A 26,651-nucleotide genomic window follows, 5' to 3' on the forward strand; every position below is an offset into this window, starting at 1 on the left:
TTATTTATTTAATTTGAAATGCAGAGTGACATAGGCTATGAGAGAGAGAGAGAAAGAGAGAGAGAAAGGGGGAGAGAGAGAGAGAGAGAAAGATGGTTTCCATCAAGGGTTTCCTCCCCAAATGGCTAACATAGTTGGGGCTAGGATAGGCAGAACCAGGATCTATGAACTCTAACTGGGTCTCCCACCTAGATGGAAAGAATTCAGTTATTTGGGCCATTATCTTCTGTCTCTTGTGTGCACTAGCAGGAAGCTAGATTAGGAGTAGAGGCAGGACCAAATCCCAGGCACTTCAATATGGAATGTTAGCTTCCCAAGTGGTAGCTTGATCTACTGTGAAACAACAGCTACACTGTTTAATTTTTGTTTCCACAAAAGTGGTTTTTTAGAGAGAGACAGAGAAAGAGATTAAGAGATCCCTAATTTGCTAGTTCATTCTCCAAATGCCCACAATAGCTGGGACTGAACCAGGCCAAAACTTGCAGCCAGGAACTCAGTCCAGGTCACTCAATGTGTGAAAGAAGCCAAACTACTTGAACCATCACCATTGCCTCCCAGGGTCTACATTAGCAGGAAGCTGCAATCAAGAGACGACATAGATGGTTACCAAACCCAGGTATGCTGTTATGGGGCATAAATATCTTAATTGGCATAGTAATTACTAGGCAAAACACCCACCCCACTAATAATTAAAGTTATTTTCTAAGTAATTTAATTTATCATGTTGTTTCTAAATGTTAAGTCATAGCTAGAGAAATTTTTCTACTTTAAGTCAATATAGAAATTCACCCATGTTTTATTTTTTTTTACTTTTGTAACTTGTCTTTATTTAAATATCTGATTCAGAGGGAATTTATCCTATTGAATGGTATGAGCTATTTATCAAATTTAACTTTTCAATAAAATCATCCAGTTGTCTTAATCATCCTTTTAAAATTCTATCCTGGATGTATTTCTTACATCAACTCTTAGCTTGTTAGGGAAAGTAACTAGAACCCAGTGTCTGCTCCTGTCACCTTTCACTCCTAACTCATAGCCACCATGAGTGAATGTATCTCCATTCACGTTGGCCAGGCTGATGTACACTTTTACAATGTCTCCTGGGAGCTTTGCAGCCTGGAACATGGCAGCCAGCCTTATGGCCAGCAATCAAGTGAGAAGACTACAGGAGGGGTAGTTGACTCCTTTAACAACATCTTTGCTGAGATGGGTACTGGCAAGTATGGGCAAAGGGCAATGTTTGTAGACCTGGAACCCACAGTTATTGGTGAAGTTCACTCCATACTTACCACCCACACCCTGAAACACTTTGATTGGTTCTTCATGATAAACAATGAGTCACCTATGACATCTGTCTGAACAATGTTGATATTGAGAGTGCAATCGACACTAATCTGAAACTCCCTAATTGCCAAACTGAGTCTTCCATCACTGCTTCCCTCCAATTGGATGGGGACCTGAATGTGGACTTGACAAAACTCCAGACCAACCTGATGCCCTATCTACTCACCCATTTCCTTCTGGATACATATACCCTTACCATCTCTGCTAAGAAAACCTACCATGGTCAGCTTTCTGCAGTAGATCACTAATGCTTGCTTTGAATCAGACAACCAGTTGTGAAAATGACCCTCACTATGGTAAATGCATGACATGCTGCCTACTATACTCCAGTGGTTTGGTTTCCAAAGATGTCAGTGTTGCCATTGACACCATCAAGACCAAGCACAATATCCAGTTTTGTGGCTTGGAACCCCACTGGCTTCAAGGTTGGCATTAATTATTCCACAATTAATTACTATAATTAATTACATTAATTGCACAGCCTCCCACTGTGATACCTGGTGGGCAACTGGTCAAAATATAGGAGCTGTGTTTACCATGAGCAACAGCACAAATACTGCTGAGACCTGGGCTGATGTCTGCCAAGTGTGCCTTTGTTCACTATACATGGGTGAGGAGATAATGAAGGGAGAGTTTTCTGAGATGAGGATATGGCTACTCTAGAAGACTAGGAGGAAGTTGATGTGGATTCTATTGAAGGAGAGAATGAGGAGGAAGGAGAAGAATACCATCCATTCCTTTCAGCACTATAGCGTGCTATATTCACAGAACTTCAGCTTCAACATTAGGTTTCTCATGTTAGATAATCTTCACTCAATGGTGATGATATTTGGCTCTTCCATGTGTACCTGTAAGATTTTTCCATTGTGTCTGAAATGAAAGGTTTTAGTAGAAGGGAAAAAAAAACACATCCTATGCATTCACTGACTCTGGGTGTTGCTACTATAGCAATCCAATTCATATATGAGTTTCATGGGGGAAAATTGAATATAGAGACAAAAACATGGGGCTGGCACTGTGGAGCAGTGGGTTAACACTGGCCTGAAGCACTGGTATCCCATATGGGCACCGTTTCGAGACCCGGATGCTCCGCTTCCGATCTAGCTCTCTGCTATGGCCTGGGAAAGCAGTAGAAGATGGCCCAAGTCCTGGGGCCCCTGCACCCGCATGCGAGACCCAGAAGAAGCTCCTGGCTCCTGGCTTTGAATCAGTGTAGCTCTGGCTGCTGCAGCCAATTGGGGAGTGAACCATCAGATGGAAGATCTCTCTCTCTCTCTCACTCTCTCTCTCTCTTTCCCCTCTGTGTAACTATGACTTTCAAATAAATAAATAAATAAATCTTTTTTTTTTAAAAAAGACAAAAATATAAACTGTATTTCTCAACATAAGTACCATCAAATTCAAGACACTTCTGTGAGTGACAACAGATAATTAACTGAAGAAAAGTAGGTGCCCTTTAAAGATTTTTTAAGATTTGGAAATGAAGAATTCAAGAGAAGCCAATTAGGACAGCAAGGTGAATGTTTTGTGGTTTTTCATCTAAACTCTGACAGAATTGTCCTTGTTTGATGAGAGAATGAGCAGGATCAGTGTCATAGTGGAGAAAGGCTCTCAGGTGAAGAAGTCAGGGTGTTTTTCTGCTAACACTTTGGCTAATTTTTTCAAAGCACTCCCTGATAAACAAATGCCATTTTTCTTGTCTTTCCAGAAAGTCAACAAGCAAAATGTCTTGAGCACCCTAAAAGCTGTTGCCTTGACATTTGCTCTTGATTTATCCACTGTGGCTTTGACTGAACCACTTCCATCTCTTGGTAGTCATTGCTTGATTGATTGTGCTTTGTCTTCAGGGTCCACTGGTAAAGTCATGTTTCATGTCCTGTTACAGTTCTTCAAAGAAGCTCTTCAGGATCTTGACCCCACTTATTCAAAATTTCCATTGACGTTCTGCTCTTATCTACAGTTGATCTGGAACAATAGTTTGTCATCCATTGAGCAGAAGGTTTGCTCCACTTGAAGTTAGAATTGTGTGAGCTGAACCAAATGAGATTTCTATGATTCTGGCTACTGTTTCTGTTGTTAATCTTTAGCCCTCTTCAGTTAAGGTGCAAATAAGATTATTTGCAGAGAGAGAGAGAGAGAGAGAGAGAGAGAGAGAGGAGAGTCCTCCAGCCACTGGTTCACCCCCTAAATGGCACAATGGCCCAAACTGGGCCAATCTGAAGCCAGGAGCCCCAGTCCATAAGTTTTGATATGATGTATTGTCATCTTCATTCATTTCCAGAAATTTTCTGATTTCTCTTTTGATTTCTTCTATGACTCACTGTTCATTCAAGAGCATGTTGTTCAGTCCAATCTGTTTGCATATAATATTGAAATTCTTGAGTTGTTGATTTCCAGCTTCATTCCATTGTGGTCAGAGAAGATGCATTACTTATTATTACTTATTATTTTGAATTTTGCTTTATGGCCTAGCATATGGTCTATCCTAGTGAGAAAGTTCCATGCACTGATGAAAAGAATGTGTATTCTGCAACTGAGGTGAAAAGTTCTGTAGATATCAGGTCCATTTGGTCCATAGTATTGACTACCTCTGTGGTTTCTTTGTTGATTTTTTTGTCTAGTTGATCTGTCCATTGATGAAAGTGAGGTTCTGAAAAATCCTCTTTCACTATTGTATTCGAGTCTATGTCTCTCTTTAGATTCATTAATATTTCTTTTAAATAGCTCAATGCCCTGTAATTAGGTGCATATTCATTTAGTACATCATCTCTTCCTGTTGAATTGATCCTTTAATCATTACACAGTATCCTTTGTCTCTTTTAAATTTTTGTTAATCTTATTTTTTCTGTTATTAGGATTGCTAAAGCTGACCTTTTTTGCTTTCCTTTAGCATAGAATATCTTTTTTCATTCTTGCACTTTGGGTCTGCATCTTTGATGGTGAGATGTGTTTCTTATAGGCAGCAAATAGATGGGTCTTGTTTCTTAATCCATTTGGTCAGTCCGTACCTTTTAACTGGAGAGTTTAAGCCATTTACATTCAAGCTGACTATTGATAAATAATGAGTTGGCTCTACCATTTTTTCGCATAAATATTCCTATTGTTTACTTTGGATTTCTTTGTACTTTTACTGGAGGATTTTATGTCTTCATGGTTTTTTCATAATGATGGCTATCTTTCTGTGTTTCTGTGTGTAGCACATTCTTAAGCATCTTTTGTAAGGCTGGATAAGTGGTGACAAACTTTTTCAATTTCTGTTTGTTATGGAAGGTCTTTATTTCACCTTCATTTATAAATGGGAGCTTTGCAGAATACATTATTCTGGGTTGACAGTTTTTTTCTCCTAATACTTGGACTATGTCTCACAATTCTCTTTTAGCCTGTAGAGTTTCTGATGAGAAGTCAGCTGTGTGTCTAATTGGGGATCCTCTGAAATCAATTCGCATTTATCTTGTGCACATTTTATATTTTATTAAAATTTGACTACAGTGTGTCATGGAGAAGATCTTTTCTGGTCATGTCTATTAGGAGTTCTATGTGATTCCTATACTTGGAAGTTCTTTTCTTTCTCTAAATTGAGGAAGTTTTCTGTAATTATTTCACTAAATAGGCTTTCTAGTTCATTCTCTCTTTCCATACATTCAGGAACTCCTAAGACCCGTATGTTGGGTCATTTGAAAATAGTCCACAAGTCTACAACACTGTTTTTAAGTTTTCTAATTTCTTCTTTTTTTTGGCATGACTGAAAGATTTCCAAAGTACAGCTTATGGATTACAATGGCTTCCCCCACCCCCTATAACTTCCCTCCCACCCGCAACCCTCCCCTTTCCCACTCCCTCTCCCTTTCCATTCACATCAAGATTCATTTTCAATTCTCTTTATATACAGCAGAACAGTTTAGCATATATTAAGTAAAGATTCCAACAGTTTGCACCCACATAGAAACACAAAGTGAAAAATACTGTTTGAGTACTAGTTATAGCATTAATTCACATTGTACAGCACATTAAGGACAGAGATCCTACATGAGGAGTAAGTGCACAGTGACTCCTGTTGTTGACTTAACAAATTGACACTCTTGTTTATGGCATCAGTAATCACCCTAGGCTCTTGTCATAAGTTGCCAAGGCTATGGAAGCCTTTTGAGTTCACCGACTCTGATCATATTTAGGCAAGGTTGTAGTCAGAATGGAAGTTCTCTCCTCCCTTCAGAGAAAGAGAAAGGTACCTCCTTCTTTGATGACCTGTTCTTTCCACTGGGATCTCACTTGCGGAGATCCTTCATTTAGGTGTTTGTTTGTTTTTTTTTTTTTTTTTTTTTTTTTTTTTTTTTTTTTTTTGCCAGAGTGTCTTGGCTTTCCATGCCTGAAATACTCTCATGGGCTTTTCAGCCAGATCCGCATGCCTTAAGGGCTGATTCTGAGGCCAGAGTGCTGTTTAGGACATCTGCCATTCTATGAGTCTGCTGTGCATCTCGCTTCCCATGTTGGATCGTTCTCTCCCTATTTTATTCTATCAGTTAGTATTAGCAGACACTAGTCTTGTTTATGTGATCCCTTTGGTTCTTAGTCCTATCATTATGATCAATTGTGAGCAGAAATTGATCACTTGGACTAGTGAGATGGCATTGGTACATGCCACCTTGATGGGATTGAATTGGAATCCCCTGGTATGTTTCTAACTCTACCATTTGGGGCAAGTCAGCTTGAGCATGTCCCAAATTGTACATCTCTTCCCTCTCTTATTCCCACTCTTATATTTAACAGCGATCACTTTTCAGTTAAGTTTCAGCACTTAAGAATAACTGTGTATTGATTACTAACTCGGATATTATTTCTTCTGCCTCACCAAGTTTGTTAAGACTCTCCACCACATTTTTTATTTGATTTATTGAATTAGTCATTCTAATATTTAATTTTTTCTATTTAAAATCAATTACATGGGAAAAATTTTATTTCTGTCATGTAAGGTTTTCTATAGCTCATGGATTTTCTTCGGATTTTTTTGAATACTCTTATGATTAATCTTTTGAATTCCATTTCTGACATTTCATCAATCTCTTCATCCTTACATTCTAATATTGAAATGTTGTGTTCCGTGTGTGTGTGTGTGTGTGTGCACATGTGTGTGTGTGATGTTGTCTTCCTTATTTTTGTTTCTTGAATTTCTGCATTTATCTTTAGGCATTTGTGGAGTTACCTGTTGGTTTTTTCCTCTGATGGCTTTTATCTTTGAACTATGCCTCTGTGGCTTATTGGAATGTCTGCACTTTTCAGTGAATATCAAGAGGTGTGTGCTGAGTGTGGCCAGGGATCTCTTAGGGCAAGTAGCCAGGGTAACACCCAAATTGATCTCCTCTTGTTAACAGAAGGGGGTGGGTGGGGATGGTTGCCTCTGTTGGTGTGATTACTCCCTCACCTCCTCTCCTTCAAGCTGAGCAATGCCTGGGAGTTAGCCCATAGTGGGTTCAACACTTATCCATATATCTGTATATATGAAGTACATGAAACTTGTATAACAAATAAAATTTTAAAAAATAAAGTGTATTTAGAGAAGAAAAAAGAGATATCACTTGGGATGTCCACATCCCACATCAGAGAGTCTACATTTGAATCCCGGTTCTGCTTCCAAATCCAACTTCCTACTAATGCACACCCTGGAAGGGAGTTGATAATGGTTCAACTACTTCAGTCCCTGCCACCCATATAGAAGACCTTGAAGGAGTTCTTGTCTGGTGGCTCTTCAACCTGACCCATCACCAGCTAGTATAACTGTTTCGGGAGTGAATCAGTGGATTCCAGAAGATCTCTCTCTCACACACACACACACATACACACACACACTTACTCTCTCTTTCTCTCTCTGACTCCCATTTTTGAATAAAGAAAAAAAACATGCTAAACTGATCTTCTGTATATAAAGAGAATTGAAAATGAATCTTGATGTGAATGGAAGGGGAGAGGGAGCGGGAAAGGGGAGGGTTGCGGGTGGGAGAGAAGTTATGGTGGGGGGAGCCATTGTAATCCATAAGCTGTACTTTGGAAATTTATATTCATTAAATAAAAGTTAAAAAAAAACAAGTAAATTTTTCAAAGAAGCCACAGTAAACTCATAGTAGGAGTTTCCTACTCAATTCCTCTAAGAATTGAGAAACCATTGAAAGAATTTTAGCAAGGCGAATTCATTAATAGAACTTTATAAAGACTGGTTTAGTCACAATGTTAGAAATTAAATGCAGAGGAAGCAGGACTGTCTTCACAAAATGTGAATACAATCTTCATCCATGCAGTGACTACTATAATCCAAGAGATAAATGATAGTATATTTACTTATGATACAGTTGGAGAGGAAAAGACTGATAGAAAAAAACTAACTAGTAAAAAAACACTGGTAAAAGATAAATATAGAGGTAGAACTAACAGAAATTACTTACTGGATGTAAGTTTTATGTGTAAAGGAAGAGTAAATAAGTGACAGTCAATGTATTACTCATAAGTATTCTCTGAGCTACATACTTTGGGTTTAATATATTTATCTGTTACTATTCTCTAAAATATCAAGGCAAAAACATAAATGGTTATATTTCATTCAAAATGTTCAGGGAGTTTAAAAATAATGAGGATAATATATAGCTAAATATTCAAATTCATAGTAAGGAAAAATGACTAGCAAAAGCTTCATTTCATAGTAGGCCAAATTTCTTGTCATTTCAGATTTGGGGTGCTCTAAAGTTACCCATCTCCCACTACTATTCTAATACCTCCATGATATCCTCAATCCCAACAATGCCAGTGAGCCCGGTGAAGTCACTAACAGAGACTGAGCTGAGAGTAAAGGAAATCCTAGAGAGACTAGATCGGCTGATCCCACCCAGACCTTTCACCCATGTGAACACCACCACCAGTGCCACACACAGCACAGCCACCATCCTCAACCCACAAGACAAGTATTGCATGGGGGACCAGCTGGACGTCTTGCTGGAGGTGAGGGACTACATGGGACACCGGAAGGAATATGGTGGGGATTTCCTGAGGGCCAGGATGTTCTCTCCAGACCTGAAGGCGGGAGCCTCAGGAAAGGTGACCGACTTCAACAATGGTACCTACCTTGTCAGCTTCACTCTGTTCTGGGAGGGCCAGGTCTCTCTGTCTGTTTTGCTCATCCACCCCAGTGAAGGGGCATCAGCTCTCTGGAGGGCAAGGAACCAAGGCTATGACAGAATTATTTTCAAAGGGCAATTTGTCAATGGGACTTCCCATGTCTTCGCTGAATGTAGCCTGACCTTAAAATCAAACACCAAAGGGTGCAAATACTTGAATGGCAGAGACCAAGATGTCTTCTACTGCATGAAACCTCAACACATGCCCTGTGAAGCCCTAACTCATGTGACATCCAGGAATCGGGATATTTCATATCTTACCAGCAAGGAAAAAAACCTTTTTCACAGGTAAGTATACTTCTCTATACACTGAGGGTTGCTCCTTGAAAGGGCTGCAATACCCTTTATTGATATGACCTTCTTATGTACTCCCTCGACTCCAAGATTCTGGTCAAACATATGGTGTCTCCTTGGATACCCTGTTCACAATTACACAACAAAGTTTGTGTTTCATTGAAATGTTCAGTAAAACAGGAGTGCACAAGGTAGAACTGCATAGTATGTATACTTGTACTTCTACATGATGACTGCTATTATCTGATCCAATCATGTCTTTAACTATGGACCTCAATTTTACAAAATATGTTCTCTGGAACATACTTCCTTCTCAGTGCTCATAAATGTTCTTTCTGAAGAGTATGATAACACCCATATTCTTTTACCTTTCATATCATATTGCACGAATTCTGCATCTGAATGTCTTTCATATTCATCCAGTTTTCTCCATGCCTAGTGCTGCTACTCACGGTCAGACCACCATCATCTCCTCTAGATGCCTCCTAACAGCTTTCTAACTGATCCCCTTCCCTACCCTCCTCTAATCCATTCTCTGTACTACAGTCTGGCTAATTTTTCTAAAAAGCCAAATCCTATGAATCTTTTCCAGTTGATCTTGTGGTCACATATTTTTCTGCACCTACTGTTCAGGGTGGAGTAACCCTTCATACTCTCTAAGTCGTGATCTGATGGCTGACTCCTCCCCAAACTCGGATGTAAGTATGTTTCTCCTATGAGTTAAGGCTGCATGAAAGCCACACCTACCTTTCCCTGCTCACAGATGCTCATTTCCTGGCCTCCCTGCTCTCCACTGAGCTGGAAAACCTTTCACTTAGTAAGAACCACCACATTTCTTCATGGGCCACTTTAAAGATGTGCAAATCTAGAACTGTGAACCAAGTCCCGAGACACCTCTCAGTTCCTTTCTTTTGCTTATTGGCTAACTTCCCATATGTCTCAGGTGTTCAGCTCATTTCCTCTTCCCTTTCCATTCTGCCAATTGTCACCTGCCTCTACACCCTGAAGATTCATTGTTCTTAAGGTTGGTGACAGAGTACAATAACAGGTTTTCAGAAACCCATTTCTCAGCAGTGTCCAAAGGCAAACTTTGAGTTATTTCTGTATTTGAGCTTCAAATTGCAACAACAGCGATGAAACTGGAGCTCATTATGTAAAGAGAAATAAGCCAAGCACAGAAAGACAGGTACTGCACAATCTCACTATTACACGAATTCTAAGAAAAGATGATTTCATAGAAGTTAAAAATATAATGGGGGTTATCAGAGCTTAGGGGCATGGAGGAAGGCAGGATGAAAATGTTAATTAACACGTTATATGATATAGCTATACAGAAGTAAGAATAATCAGAGTTCTATTGCATGGTAAGGTGACTGTAACATTAATGTTCTTAAAAACTTGGAGGACAGGATTTTGGATATGTTCACCATATAGAAACCTTAAGTGTTTGAGGAGATGCATAGTTGTATAGTGTTTGGCCATTATACAGTGTATACATGCATCAAAGATCATATGGCACCCCCACATATATGTGCAATTTTTAATGTGTCAGATATTTTTAATAAAAATTATAAAATAAATAAATCTCAAAAATATGCTAAGAGGAAGTAAGGGTGAATGCCAAACAAGGAAAAGTAACATGCATTCTGGAATTTTACCTAGTCATCCAAGTTTTGGCTCCTGACTTACAGTCCATGACTCCCTGCTGAATAAGTAGCTGGGTTTCTGTTCCTTCCCTTTTAATGGTGTAACTCATTAAATCTCTTTCACACACTGGCCAATCATTCTTATGCCTAAATTCCAGTACGGATGAAAATATGCTGATCATCTGCATCCCTAGATTGGATCTGAAAAAGACATTCATAGCAGAGAACCATGTTCCACTTTTATCTATTGTACCTCATTTTCCCATTAAACCTTTTCGGCCTACATCCACTTACACGACCAGTACACAGACTTGACAGACATTAAGGATACAGCAGTGGACCAAGCAAACGCATTACTTCTCTTCATAAAGCTTACAATCTTCAGAAAGTAAGTTTGTCAGGAAAACTGAAGGTAAACATAACAGAAAACAGGTTAAAGAAGGAGTCAGGAGCCCTGTAATAAAAGGTCAATATACCATGAAAGGAGCCTGGACTCCTTAGGCATGTGATTGGGGGACAGTAAAGGGTCTTCAGTACTGACGGAGTGGCATTTACAATCATAAAATGTGCTCTGGTAGTTGTGCTGAGGAATTTAGGTGGGATTAACTGAGATAAATTGATGATTTAACGGTTGACCATGATCCAAGAAAAAAATTATATGAGCTTGAATAAGGAATGTGGAATCCAAAAGAGAGGAGAACTTGCAGATGAGACAGCTATTTTGAGTAGAAACTCCACAAAACACAGATTGCTTGTAGCACATGAGTAGACCTGTCCTGGGCTTCAGGTGCTCTCAGCAGAGCAGAACCTCCTCCAAGATCCTGACTCATTTGCAATGCCAAACAAGTCTAAAACTTACAAAATTATAGTTTTCAGTTATAGAAAATAAAAATTATCCTATATGTACAAGCAGGTGATTTATGTTACCTGTGTTGTGTGGACACACAACAGAATGATTTACTGTTTTATTTTTGAAGGTCCAAAGTGGGAGTTGAAATAATGAAAAACCAACATATTGATGTCTCCCAATGTAACAGTAAGTCCCTTCTGTGCTGCGCTGGGTGCTGCTTCACATGTGTCTATGCAGAGAAAAGCTTATCAATATAAACTGTAGTCATTGTAGTTTTTCTGACGTGCAATTCCTAGCAGTAATGGCTTCCTCATATTTTCCAGCTTCTAAGGATGCCTACCTTCCTTGTGGTCTTCTTCCTCTAGCTACAAAGCCACGACATTGGATCAAGCCTTTGTGCCACATTTCTGTGACCCACCCTTCTGCCTCCTTCTTCTATTTTTAAGGACAAATGAGATAAGATTGTATCCAGCAGATATCATAGGATAATATCCCCATCTCAAAATCCATACTCTTCATCACATTTGCAAAGTCCCTCGAGCCATGGAAGGTTAACAGTTATGAGGAAAAATAATCTGATTATCTTAGAAGCCATTAGTCTACCTAAAACAATCTCTGAACTAATGAAAAATATAAATGAATACTAATATTATTATCCCAAACTATTCAGAATACTCAAGACTATTATAATAGTATGAAGTCATATTAACAGGTAAGAGAAATCATAAGAGAATCTGTTATATATTTGACATTGTTGAACACCCTGACACATACATATTATACAAGAAATGATTTTTTTAAAAAAGCTCAAAAACTATCTTCTCACTGAAGTATACTAAGACACTATTTGATAGAGAAATAATAACTCTGGATTTTAGGTTTCTAGGATTATGATATTCTGAAATGCTATTGTGCTTCACAGAAGCCAAACCAACATAATTCCAACATAATTATAGGATGATGAAAATGCCCTTTAGCAACCCATATCACCAAGGCTTAGGAGATATTCTGGGTGCATTTTCCAATCTTGCCACCTGAAAATTTCCAAATTTGCCACATTGTCCACAAGTTACACATACAGTACAACTCTGTAATGACATGCTATTCTGTGGATCCAGGCAAGCAGAGACTGTGAGGCCTCCCTGGAACTAAGCAAGGATAGTAGAGCAGAGACTGCTGGGGACCCCCCAGTATGAATTTCCTCCTCCCTTTTTAATAATGAAAACCATGATTGTATTGAAATCCATGGTTGTTCTTCCTAATATTCATGGCCATGACTCAGTTTTTCTAGAAGTTGAATGGAAGGATTTGAAAAACTTCTGGGTCATGCTTTAAAAGCATAACAATTTGCCTTCTCCTTTCATTTCTCTCCTTCTTACTAACTGAACTGTAAATCTTTTTTTAAATAAACACTTTTATTTAGTAAATATAATTTTCCAAAGTACAGCTTATGCATTACAATGGCTTCCCCCCACCCCATAACTTCCCTAACACCCGCACCCCTCCCATCTCCCGCTCCCTCTCCCCTTCCATTCACGTAATGATTCATTTTCAATTCTCTTTATATACAGAAGATCAGTTTAGCATATATTAAGTAAAGCTTTCAACAGTTTGCACCCACACAGAAACACAAAGTGAAAAATATTGAGTACTAGTTATAGCATTAAATCACACTGTAGAGCACATTCAGGACAGAAAATCTGATGTGAGGAAAAATAGATCCATGTTAGATCATGAGGTTGAATCACATGTTAAGTATGGCAGGCCAACAAGATGCTGGGAGGCTCTTTAGTCCCTGACACTGTGCAACTTCATGTTAGCCCTGACTTGCTCACTCTAGGACTGTAACATGAGAGAGAGCCCTTTCTTGTAGAATTCCTGCCTTTTTCTTAATTAATACATAATGTGGCATCAGTAGAGAAGTGTCAGTAGTACAAAACCTAATATTCAAGGCATGGCCAACATTCAGTGGTGGGTTACCAGCACAGTGAGTGACAAGGACATGTGGCATGTGAAAGCTGATGGTCTTTGTCATACCATAGCCAAATATTTGGTGCATTGATACCTGTCATACCTTGGGAAGCAGATCATGTGCCAGAAATCTGTAATTTTAGTGGAACTTGCTGGAATACTTCAGAATATGTTTTTGTTGGCCATTGTTTATCATTTTTAACAAAGCCCTGTTAAAAAGATATTAAAGTCAAGCTTAGCTGGCGCCGCGGCTCACTAGGCTAATCCTCCGCCTAGCGGCGCCGGCACACCGGGTTCTAGTCTCGGTTGGGGCGCCGGATTCTGTCCCAGTTGCCCCTCTTCCAGGCCAGCTCTCTGCTGTGGCCCGGGAGTGCAGTGGAGGATGGCCCAGGTGCTTGGGCCCTGCACCCCATGGGAGACCAGGAAAAGCACCTGGCTCCTGGCTCCTGCCATCGGACCAGCGCGGTGCGCCGGCCGCAGCACGCCGGCCGCGGCGGCCATTGGAGGGTGAACCAACGGCAAAAGGAAGACCTTTCTCTCTGTCTCTCTCTCACTGTCCACTCCGCCTGTCAAAAAAAAAAAAAGATATTAAAGTCAAGCTTAATACTTTGCATGTTTGAAGTTTTTATGTTTGATGCTTTTTAAGCATTTTTTAATGGAAAAGTTAAGATTATTCTTTCATTATTGAAACAAATATAAGTGATTGGATACCAGGACACAATTGGTAAACCACTAGAATCATTCAAGTTGCAAACTAAGATCTAAGTCTCTGGAGAAGCAGTAGAGATGGTAAAGAAAAGATAAAACATTGAGACTTTAACTAATGACCAGATTGGGAGAAAAATCTCTCAAATGAATGAGTAGAAGTGCAATGGAAAATGCATGTAATGCACCCAACTGACAGAAGATTCCAGCTTAGCAGCATAGGACCCTACAGATTTTGGTTGTTCACCCTCCTAATCATGGGGCTGGCTGGATGCTTTGGCTTGCTACTGCTGCTCAGCATCGCGAGAGAGTATCTAACTTCATATCGCTATCCTAGGAAAAGATCAAAGCTAAAATTCAAATTACAGTTTCTACTAGATTTTTGCATACAATTGGAAAGATGAAAATGACACGTTGAACCATCAAATGTTGGGGACCATATCTGTAGTAGCAAGGGGCAGAAGGAAGAAATAGGAGTTAGAGGAATGGAGAAAGAGATCAAGAAAGAGAAAAACCAAGAAACAAGGCTGGCTGTTGAACTTATGCAAATAAAATCACTTATGAGTATCTGTGTTAGCAGAGAGTAAAGAGATAAAAGAGAAATGCCAAATTGGAATGAAGATCCCTGTACCTGGCGGTTACACTTTACAAGGAAGATGGTTAACAACATTTTGCAACCAGATTCAGTTAGATACAGCTAAAATAAGTGGCTGCTTGAAAGGAAAACTCATCTATCTCATGGGAGACTCTACGCTGCGTCAGTGGATCTACTACTTACCCAAAGTAATGAAAAGTATGTGGCTATGATATATTCTTTTAGAAATTCAGGCTGATTTTATAGTATGTTTGATGAGGTCTAATTCTCTTATTTTGTCTCTTTTGTTTTCCATTTCTTTTATCTTTGTGAATTTGGTCTCTGAATTTAATATTTTATTCCATGTTTCATAAGAAATGTGGTCTTCTCTATAAATTACATGAAAATTTTACATTTTGTTTGACATTTACACTTAATCTTAGCCAAAAGGCCGAGAAGAGATCTAATTGACATTTCACACGTGTGAATTGTAATCTACCTTAGAGGGCAGCAAAGCCTTTGTCAGAAAGAATCTAGGGGTGGGTGAGGATTTTTGAAGATATTTGACAAACCAATTGAGTTGTTAAGACACCACTTAAGATGCCTGCCTGCCCCCCATATTGGAGTGCCTGGATTTCAGTCCAGGCACTGCTCCAAATTTAAGATTCCTGCTAATGAGCACCCTGGGAAGCAGTAGGTGATGGGCACAAGTGGTTGGGTTTTGCCACTTATATCAGAGATCTGGAGCAAGTTCCCAGCTCCTGGCTTCAAAGCCTGACCCAGGCCTGGCTATTGCAGGTATTTGAGATATTTGGAGAATGAACCAGTGGATGAGATCTCTCTATCTCTCTCTCCTTCTCTGTTTAAGTTAAAAAATTTACAAAAAGAAAGGACAGATCTACAATGAGTTTTCTTTTTTAAATATTAATCACTACCTTCTAGTTAAAAGGTCTCTTTATTTTTTTATCAGCACTAAAATTCTTTGATCTTCACGAAACTGGAAATTTTAAGAAACATTTGCTTCTGGATGCAGAAAAACACACTCAGATTCAATGGAAAAAACATAGCCATCCTTTCGTCACGTATCAACTCTTCTCGGTGATAGATCATGGTTACATCCCTCAGGAAATTGACCGGCTAATAGGTGACAAGGACACAGTCATCGTCATCACCTTTGGCCAACACTTCAGACCCTTCCCCATTGACATCTTCATTCGTAGAGCCATCAGTGTCCGACAGGCTATTGAACGACTGTTCCTGAGAAGCCCAGCCACCAAAGTGATCGTGAAGACAGAAAACATCAGAGAGATGCACATTGAGGCAGAGAGATTTGGAGATTTCCATGGTTACATTCAGTATCTTACTCTGAAGGACATTTTCAAAGATCTCAATGTGGGGGTTGTTGATGCCTGGGACATGACCATTGCATATGGCACCAATAATGTCCACCCACCTGATCAGGTGATTGGAAATCAGATTAATATGTTCTTAAATTACATTTGCTAACACACACACACACACACACACACACTCTCACAGTCACTAAGAAACAATCTCTGTAGATAATTCCTCATCTATTGCCAAATGGTTCTGAGCATCTGAGGAACTAGGATGTCAAGACGTTCTGAAATAGGGATCACTTAACTTTGTAGAGGACTAGCTAATAAATATTTTAGGTTTTGCAGACCACATGATCTCTGTCACAACTGTCCATGTCTGTCACTGAAATTCAAAAGCAACCAATGACAGCATGTAAACAGATGGGTTTCATAATGTTTCAATAAAACTTTATTTATGGACACTGAAAGTCAAATTAAATATAATTTTTACATAACATGATATATTCTTTTTATTTTTATCCAACTTTTTAAAATTGTGAAAACCATTCTTTGATCATGGATTCTAAAGGTGGTATATATTTTGGCTTCTAGGTCACCATTTGCTGACACCTATTTAAAGCAAAAAGTCTGGTAAAATTGAACAAAACTCCCTTGGAGGATGAGAGGAAAATTATTAACACACTGGAGATATAAGAAAAATCCCTATGGGGCCAGCATTGTGGTACAGTAGGTTAATCTGCTGCTGGTGACACCAGCATCCATATTGGAGGCCTGGTAGAGTTCAGCTGCTTTGTTTTCAACCTTGCTTCCTGCTACTGCCTCTAGGAGCCAGCACTTAATGGCTAAAGTGCTTGGTCCCTGCTATCCACATGGGAGACCCGGTTGGAGTTCCTGATTGCTGGCTTCAGTCTGGCTCAGCCCTGGCTGTTGCAGCTGTTCAAGGAGTGAACCAACATATGGAAAATATCTCTCTCTCTCTCTCTCTCTCTCTCTCTCTCTGTTTCCGTCACTCTGTTTTTTGAATAAACAAATAGATTTTAAGAAAAGAAAATGCCCATAACTTGAGGAAATTTATCCAGAAAACTAAAACATCACTTAATGAAATACAACAATTCTTTCCAAAGTCAGACTCAAACCAAAGAGGAAGGTCTTTCGCTGTTTCTATTCAATAATGAACTGGAAGTATATGTCAAAAAGGAGCAGAGGTAACTGTTCCTGCTTGTATTTAGCCATTTTTTCTAAAATATTAAACTGCTATACCTAAGAATTTAGAAGGTAGTCTCACAGAAGCTTGACATACAAAACTTCTCTCACAATAGAATAGATAATTAGGTAACATAATTAAAAAGAGCATGGAATCCTTGCATAGAGGTTATGCACATCTTTCATTCTATTTATTACTAGAGATTGAGTACTTTGTGGCCAACTAAAAGTGTGTATTTTTAAATCTCTACTGTATAGAGCATACAGTATGTTTAGAAATGTGCACAAAAGTTAAATGTACAGCTCAGTGAGCTATCAAAAGTAGCCTAATAATTAAGAGTATAATAACAAATCTAATAAAAGATGCTTAAATGTATACACACACATTCCATAGTCTTATGCAAAGGACCAAAGGGGAAAATACTGCTGAAAGTGAATAACATTAAAGAACTTTCTTTTGTAGATACCAAGACTAAAGCTACGGAACGTTGGCGCTGTGGCACTTGCACAAAGAGAAATCAAGGACTACTGAAACAAAATAGAAGGAACACACAGAGGCCCTGCATGTGTGAAACTTGCTCCAGTTGGAGCACTGAACAGCAGCGAGGAAAATACAGTCCCTTCAATAAACAGGAAAAAATAGGACATCCCTGTGGGAAAGAATAAAATTGGAGTCCTATGTTATTCTCTTCTCAATAAAGGCCACGAAGATTGTATACCTAAATGTGAAAAACGAAGCAAATCAGCTTCTTAAAGCCTGTATCTCACACTTTCTGTGATAAAGAGTAGTTTTTTTTAAAATCTAAACTCTCAAGGATCTATGCCTAGTCTTACTGCATGAAACTTCCCTGCAGCTTCTGCCACCTGTGACTGACCACGTGAGTTTGACGTTACCCAAAATGCTGATGAAATGAGTCCATTCACCTTGCATCTCATGCTGCTGTAACAAACTCATAAAAGTCTCTAAATGCTTGTTCTCAAATTATTTCAGAATTGAGCACTAAAACCAGTTTACAAACTCACAAGGAAAGAAATGCTGAATTTCAACTATTTCCAATCAGGATTTCCAAAAACTTCCCTTTAATACCGAAAGTCTAAACTAGGACTGCTTAATTATGCTAATATCACCTCTGAAATGACTTTCAAAATTGCATCTATGATCTCTCCTTCTATTACTATCCCACAGTCAAGTTGATTTTACAGAAGTGCTTTATTTAGGACTCTTCCAGATGTTGTATCCAATCATATCAGCTAAAGGACAAAGGAAGCTCAATGACTCCTGTGGTTGAGCAGTCTTAAGGAGTTGATCCAGCTGCAGATAAGGCTGAATGTAGTGGTTCAAACAATGCAATGAAGATCCTCTCTTAGTCTCTACTCTCTTCTTTTCTTGTTCTTACTCTCAGTAAAGAGAACCAAAGAGCTTCAGCCACACACAATCTTTCATTAAATCATACACATACAAAACCCCAGCAACTCCAATGGACTCTGTTTAATCACTTATGTACAGGAGAGAGTGCTTTGATGGACAGTAGGAGCCACAATAACATGGTTGGAAGCTCCACTGTGTGATACAAAATAGAGAATGTATAGTTCTCCAGGACAAGAGAGCCTCTGAAGCTAGAAGCAGCGTTGGTCAGCAGAAAACAGCTGATGCTCAGTCAAGAGGCTACAAAGGGCACATACGAGAGTTAGTCTTATTTTTAGTCACTAATCCTTTACCTTTAGGAAGGTTTTTTAAAAATTTACTTTTCCCCCACAAGTCACATAAGATACTTATTTACTCATTCAGTAGTTTATTTAGCCCCAATAATTTATTACATGTGTGAAGTTTCAAGCTTGAGAATAATTGGAATTGCATGTATGGGTGCTTAGTCCTGAGGATAAAGGATTACTTATATGTGAGTGTAATGAGCCATCATGACAGGTATGATTTAGTTATACTTAATGAGGTAGTTCCCTTGGAGTGTATTACATGTAGAAATATATATAAAGACACACACTTAACATTTTTAACATGATGTAGTTACCAATAAAAATAGTACTATGAGTGCATGGAAGATGGAGTGGCTGAGAGGCCAGCCTGGATCCAGGACTCAGAGGTAACTGGGACAGTGAGAGACTTGACTGAGGAGAGCTGTGAAGGATGCTGTGATATTCTGGCTGAAAATGTAGTAGTGCTGGGACCGGCACTGCAGCGTAGTGGGTAAAGCCACTGTCTGCAGTGCTGGCATCCCATATGGGCAGCAGTTCGAGTCCTGGCTGCTCCACTTCCAACCCAGCTCTCTGCTATGGCCTGGGAAAGCAGTAGAAGATGGCCCGAGTTCCCGGCACCCTGTACCCACATGGGAGACCCAGAAGAAGCTCCTGGCTCCTGACTTTGGATCAGTACACCTCTGGCCATTGCAGCCAGAGCTGTGCTGAGTGAAACAATGGATGGAAGAGTGAACCAGTGGATGGAAGAGCTCTCTCCCTCTCTCTCTTCCTGTCCTTCTCTCTCTGTGTAACTGTGACTTGCAAATAAATAAATAAATCTTTAAAAAATGGCAGTAGTGGCACCTGCCCACCAGCACCTCTGCTGTCACTTGTCCCTCAAGATAATGCCCCTAGAACACCTGTGGCAGCCAGGGATGCACAAAGGAAGGTTGGAGATCATAAATCTCGGACTAATCCATTCATTTAGGAAGCTGAGGTGCAGAGAGCTGAAGTGAGTTATCCAAATTTTTAACTGCAGGCAATAATAGAACTAAAGACAAGCTCCGTGAATTCCAGGGTGCCAAGATTTCACCTGTGTTATCCTGTGTTCAAGTATAATAATTGATATAGAATGAGATGGTACTGTCAGTGATAGTTATTGTCAAGAAAAAACATCAGAGGTTTTCAGGATCCAGGAGGCCTTAGAATTTTGTTACTCAGGGCCGGCACTGTGGCTTAGTGGGTTAAAGCCCTGACCTGAAGTGCCGGCATCCCATATGAGCACTGGTTCAAATCTTGGCTGCTCCTCTTCTGATCCAGCTCTCTGCTATGGCCTGGGAAAGCAGAAAATGGCCCAAGTTCTTGGACCCCTGTACCCATGTGGGAGACCTGGAGGAGGCTCCTGGCTCCTGGCTTTGGATTGATGCAACCAATGGATTGCAGCCATCTGGGGAGTGAATCAGCAGATGGAAGACCTCTCTCTCTCTGGTTCTACCTCTCTCTGTAACTCTGTCTTTCAAATAAATAAAATAAATCTTTAAAAAAAAAGAATTTTGTTACTCTTCTATGACAGCAATAATTTCCTACATTTACTCTATTTTTCTAATTTTGCATTCATAAATGAGAAGAACTTTAGCCCATAGTGTCTTTACTCCCCAATGGCAACAGATAGTGTGGCTCAGATCAAGAAGTGAGGTCATTTTCATGAATATTTTTAGTTCGATTTAAAAATATTTATTTATGGGGCCGGTGCTGTGGCGCAGTGGGTTAAAGCCCTGGCCTGAAGTGCCCAAAGCCAGGAACTAGGAACTCAATAAGGGTATTCCATTTAGGTGGCAGGGGCCAATTACTTAAGTCATCACCTGCTGCCTCTCAGCGACTGCATTAGTAGGTGTCGCTCCCCCTCTTCATGGAGGAACGACACTAAACCCTGCCTAGGCTTCATATCCGAGTCACGGCACCATTATGTCACTCCCCCTCTTCGTGGAGGAATGACACAGTTCCCCCTTTCTTTTTATTTTTTGGTGTTGATACTCGCCTGTCTTCGGTGCCCCGCGGCACACACTCTGCTCTGCTTGCTAGAGTTGCCCACAGGTGCTTACAAGCCCTACCAACCAGGCAAACCGAATCCGGGTCCTCTCTTCGCCATGTTGTGAGGAGGTTTTTAGGCACTGATGCGTGCCTGTGTTCAGTGCCCTGCAGCGCATGCTCTGCTCTGCTAGAACTGCCTGCAGGTGCTTACAAGCCCTACCAATCAGGCAAACCGAATCCGAGCCTTCTCCTTGCCGTATTGTGGGGAGACTTATTGATGTTAATTCGTGCCTGTCTTCGGTGACCTGCAGTGGATAAGCTGCTAGCCGCCCGCAGGTGCTCACCACCTCCCTAATCAGGCAGACCGAATCCAAGCTCTCTCATTGACATGTTGTGGGGAGGCCTTATTTTTCTCTATTTCTCTATCTCCGGGCATTCCTATCTCTCCTATTTGACTTCTATCTGCCAGCATTCCTATTTCTCTCATTTTACTTCTAAACTTCTGTTTCTCTTATCCCCGAGGTTTCCCGGCGCCCGCCCCGAGGCTGCTTCTTGGCACCTCGCCCCGCGGCGGCTTCCCGGCTCTGCACGGCTTCCCGGCTTTACGCGCGCTCTGCAGTCTCTGCGCCCTTCGCGCCCGCACCACGGCCGTGCTAGCCCCGCGTTCCCTATCTACTTGCGCCTCATGCACTCTCCCCGTTCGTGCCCCGCGCGCTCTCTCTGCGAGCGGTGGCTTCCGCAAGTCACACAGCCTAGCTCACGTTTCCGCCACCAGTAATCAGTCTAAGTTCCCCGGGCTAACCTGGCGAATTCAACCTAGCTCACGTCTCCGCTTCGGTTTGGCTTCCCGTCTTTTGCTCCCCGGGCTAATCTGACGGATTCCAACCTGGCTTACGTCTCCGCCTCTGGTTTTAGATTTTCGCCTTTTGTTCCCTGGGCTGACTTGACGAATCCCAACATAGCTTACGTCTCTGCCTCAGCCTGCCCCCACGGCTTCATTTTCCCTAACATTTTTCTCTACCCGGTATGTTTCCCTAAGTTTTCTTCCAACAATATTCCCTTCTCATTTCTCCTGGCTTCTCCCCACAGTCCGTATCCAAGTCTGTTTGTTCTAGCTTTCACTTTCGCTTTTGATCTCCTAGCTTCCCCGCCATAGTCCGCATCCGAGTCTATGTTTCCTCCAGCTTTCACTTTCGCTTTCAATCCTAACTTCTTCCAGCACTTTTTCCGTCCGGCTTTTCCCTAGGCTCTCTCTAATCTCTCTCCGGTATTTTCCCACTTTTTCCCGCTTCTTCCCTCCTAGGTTTCCTATCCGAGTCACGGCACCATTATGTCGCTCCCCCTCTTCATGGAGGAGCGACACTAAACCCTGCCTAGGCTTCATATCCGAGTCATGGCACCATTATGTCGCTCCCCCTCTTCATGGAGGAACGACACAGGGCCCTGCGCTGTTCTTTTGTCTGCTCGGCCCTCCCCGGGTTTGCTGCTGGTTCTTCCCGGGTTGGCTACCGACCCTTCCACCTTTGTGGAAGGGCGGTTCCCCTGCCACTTTCCCCACTTCCGCGGGGGAGCGGCACACCGCCGGCCGGCTCTCTCGGGGGCTGCTCAGGTGTTCCTTCAGATAGATGTTCCTGGTGCATGTTGTCTCTCTCCTCCTTTATAGTCCTCTTCCACCAATCCCAACTCTGCTACCCACACGCCGAGTATGCTGCTCTCCTCCAATCAGGAGCAGGATCAGCTCCTGTAGGTCATCACTCAAGTTGGCGAGAGGCAGCTGCGTAGAAGTTGTTACTCCCTTCTCAGTGCCATATTGTGGGAGAGCAGATGCATAGAATAAGTCTTAATTCCAGTAACAGTCTAGTCCGAGTTGCTCCCCACAGTAGGGAATCTGGAGTAAGGAGCAGGAGGTGGGCATCAAACCCACATACTCCTGTACTGGGATGTAGATGCCCTAATCAGTAGATCAACCAGCTGTCTCTAATTCCAAATCGAAACAGGTAAAGGTTGTAGAGTTCCATAGAGGTCCAAGATGAGCCAGGTGTTAAACCTTCATTCATTGGTTTATGAATAGCCTAGGAAACAAGGGAGCAAGGTGGCTTGGATGAACAGAAGCCTATGATGGCTTGGGGCCAATGATTATTCATCAACCAAAGGAAGTAGTTGGATGTTTTTACAACTAGTATGGGTGTATCCATATGTGTAAGGTGAAAACTACCATTTCTGCACATAGCTACATATTTATACTGCTGTAAAGACAAGTTTATTGGCAATTAGCAAGCTTTTAATCCTAAAATTACAGAGACATAAAAGTGTTCCTTCAAATCATTTTAGATAGTGATTTCCCAGGCTGTTTTGCATTAGAGAAATTGAAGTTAAATAAATATAAATGTGGAACATTTTGTATTTTAAAATTCTGTGAAAGGTGACAAAATCCAAGAGGATGGAATTGTAATGAGCTGACTCCTAGATGGCAGGTTGGAAACTGCAAGGTGGTGATTCTAGGGCTAGCAGTGACATGAGAAGTGCTGATGGTTGTGATGTGGAGACAAGTAGTGTGGAGAGGTAAAGAACTGGGTGTAGGACTGGAAGAGAGTTTTTACGTGTGAAGGCTCACTAGCAGGGAACTGGATCAGAAATGGATTAGCCAGTACTCGAACTGGTGCTCATATGGGATGCTGCAGATGGAGGCTTATCCCAATATGGCACAGTGCCAGCCCACCAAATACTCTTATGAGTCCCAGTAGTCTCTTAGTGGAGTCTTTTGGTTTCCCTATGTATAGAATCACATCATTTGAAAATAGGGATAATTTGACTCCCTTCTTTCCAATTTATATCCTTTTGATTTTTTGTCCTTGCCCAATGGCTGTGGCTAAAACTTCCAGAACTATATTGAATACGAATGGTGAAAGTGGGCATCCTTGTCTCTTTTTGGATCTTATTCGAAATGCTTCCAAGCTTCCCGTTCCAACTTTCCCCACACTATAATGCGGGCTGTGTGTTTGTCATATATTGCCTTGATTGTGTTGAGGAATATTTCTTCTATACCAAATTTGCTTAAGGTTTTCATCATGAAAGGATGTTGTATTTTATCAGATACTTTGCATCTATTGAAACAATCATATGATTTTTATTCATCAGTTTGTTAATGTGGTATGTCACGTTTATTGATTTGTGTATGTTGAACCCCTTCATCCCTGTGATAAATCCACTTAGTCCGTGTGAATGATGTTTCTGATGTGTTGTTTGACTGGGTTGCCTAGTATCTTGATGAGGATCTTTTCATCAATTGTTCTCTTTTCTTTCTTGTATCTTTTCTGGTTTTGGAATTTAGATGATGCTAGCCTCAAATAAAGGGTTTGGGAGCACACCACACTTTCAATTGTTTTGAATAGCTTGAGAAGAATTGGAATTAGTTCTTCCCTTAAAAGTTGTCAGAATTCAGCAGTGAAGCCATCTGGTCCTTGGCTTTTTTTGTCAGGAGGGTCTTTATTACTGATTCAATCTCCATCTAGGTTACTAGTCCATGTATGTTTTCTATGTCTTCAGAACTCAATTTTGGTAGATTGGATGTGTCCAGAAATGCATCCATTTCTTCTAGATTTTCCAAGTTTTTGGCATATAGCTGTAGTAATTCCTGATATTCTTTTTTTCATTTCTATGGTATTCATTGTAATATCTGATTTTTCATCTCTGATTTTACTAATTTGGGTCATCTCCTTTTTTGTTAGTTGGGCAAATGGTGTATCAATTTTGTTGATTTTTTCAAAAAAACAGCTCTTCATTTCATTGACTTTTTGTATTTTTTAAATTTTGTTTATTCTCTAATTTTAATTAGTTTTTCCTCCTACTAATTTTGGGTTTGGCCTTGTTTTCTAGGTCCTAGAGATGCAGTTTTAGATAATTTATTTGATGCCTTTCCAGTTTCTTGATGTAGTCACTGATTGTTATAAACTTTTCTCCTAACACTGCTTCTGCTATATCCCATAAGTTTTGATATCTTGTGTTGTCATCTTCATTCACTTCCAGAAATTTTTGATTTCCCTTTTGGTGTCTTCTGTGACTCACTGTTCATTTAGAAGCATGTTGCTCAGTCTCCATGTGTTTGCATATTTTCCAGCGTTCCTTAAATTGCCTATTTCCAGCTTCAACTATTGTGGTCAGAAAAGGTGTATGTTTTCAAAGTTTTAGAATTTGTTGACAATTGCTTTATGGGCTAGCATATGGTCTATCCTAGAGAAAGTTCCATGTAGTGATGAAAAGAATGTGCATTCTGCAACTGTGGGATGAAATATTCTGTAGACATCAATTAGGTCTGTTTGGTTGATAGTCTAGGTTAGCTCTGTTATTTCTTTGTTGATTTTCTGTCTAGTTGATATGCCCATTGTTGAAAGTGGGTGTTGAAAATCTTCCATTATTATTATGTTTGAATCTATCTTCCTTTAGATCCATGAACATTTGTTTTAAGTAGCCAGATGCCCTGCACTGGGTCCACATACATTTATTATAGAGATATCTTCCTGTTGAACTGATCTCTTAATCATTACATAATGCCCTTCTTTGTCTCTTTCAATAATTTTTGTGTCAAAATCTATTTTGTCTGATATTAGCATGGCTATCCCTGCTCTTTTTTGGTTTACATTAGCATGAAATATCTTTTCCATCTTTTAGCTTTCAGTCTGTGTGCATCTTTGCTGAAGAGGTGTTTCTTGCAGGCAGCAAAAAGATAGATAATTTAGGCTATTTACATTAAAGATTATTATTGATAAGTAATATCTTGGTCCTGCCATTTTCATCAATATTCATGTTATTTGCTTTGGATATCCATTTTACTCTTAACAGGAGATTTTCTGCCTTCACATTCTTTCATAATGATGACTACCTTTCTCTGTTTCTGTGTGTAGCACATCTGCAAGTAACATATGTAATCCTGAATGAGTGGTGATAAATTCTTTCCATTTATGTTTGCTTGGTAAGGTGTTTATTTCACCTTCATTTACAAATGAAAACTTTGCTTGGTACAGTATTCTGGGTTGGCTGTATTTTTCTTTTTCTTTTTTTAAGATTTATTTATTTATTTGAAAGAGCTACACAAAGAGAGGAGATGCAGAGAGAGAGAGAGAGAGAGAGAGAGAGAGAGATCTTCCATCCACTGGTTCATTCCCAAGAATAGATTGTCCTTGCTCCAGGAATTGGTTTTAGATCCTTAATCAAATATGAGTTGGCTGTAGATGTTTGGATTGATTTCTGGTGTTTCTATTATGTTCCATTGGTCTATCCATCTCTTTCTGTACCAGTACCATGCTGTTTTGATTACAACTGCTCTGCAGTATGTCCTGAAATCTGGTATTGTGATACCACCGTTTTTTGTTGTTGTTGTTGTACAAGATTGCTTTAGCTATACGATGTCTCCTGTGTCTCCATATGAATTTCAGCATCATTTGTTTCATCACTTTCTACTAAGGCATATCTAGTTTGTTTTCCAAGAGTTTTTCTCACATTTTTAAACTTTTATTTGATGAATATAAATTTCCAAAGTACAGCTTATGGATTACAATGGCTTCCCCCACCCCCTATAACTTCCCTCCCACCCGCAACCCTCCCTTTCCCTCTTCCTCCCCCCTTCCATTCACATCAAGATTCATTTTCAATTCTCTTTATATACAGAAGATCAGTTTAGCATATATTAAGTAAAGATTCCAACAGTTTGCACCCACATAGAAACACAAAGTGAACAATACTGTTTGAGTACTAGTTATAGCATTAAATCACACTGTACAGCACATTAAGGACAGAGATCCTACATGAGGAGTAAGTGCACAGTGACTCCTGTTGTTGACTTAA

The 26,651-nt window shown here is 40.2% G+C and overlaps 1 protein-coding gene across 1 annotated transcript in view; it reads left to right on the forward strand.

Annotated features, from left to right (window-relative positions):
- The window catches only part of NXPE1 (neurexophilin and PC-esterase domain family, member 1), a gene marked incomplete at its 5' end in the record, with an annotated part of 38,052 nt that extends 21,676 nt beyond the window's left edge, over window positions 1-16,376 (forward strand). Inside the window, 4 exon segments of the mRNA NM_001101712.1 lie at window positions 8,059-8,792; window positions 11,422-11,480; window positions 14,551-14,763; window positions 15,515-16,376. Coding sequence (NP_001095182.1) covers window positions 8,059-8,792; window positions 11,422-11,480; window positions 14,551-14,763; window positions 15,515-16,050 — 1,542 coding nt within the window. The 3' untranslated portion in view covers window positions 16,051-16,376.
- Window positions 16,377-26,651: the final 10,275 nt, after the last annotated feature.

This window comes from Oryctolagus cuniculus, chromosome 1, assembly GCF_964237555.1.
Source record: "Oryctolagus cuniculus chromosome 1, mOryCun1.1, whole genome shotgun sequence".
In the NCBI taxonomy this organism is placed as follows: Eukaryota; Metazoa; Chordata; class Mammalia; order Lagomorpha; family Leporidae; genus Oryctolagus; species Oryctolagus cuniculus.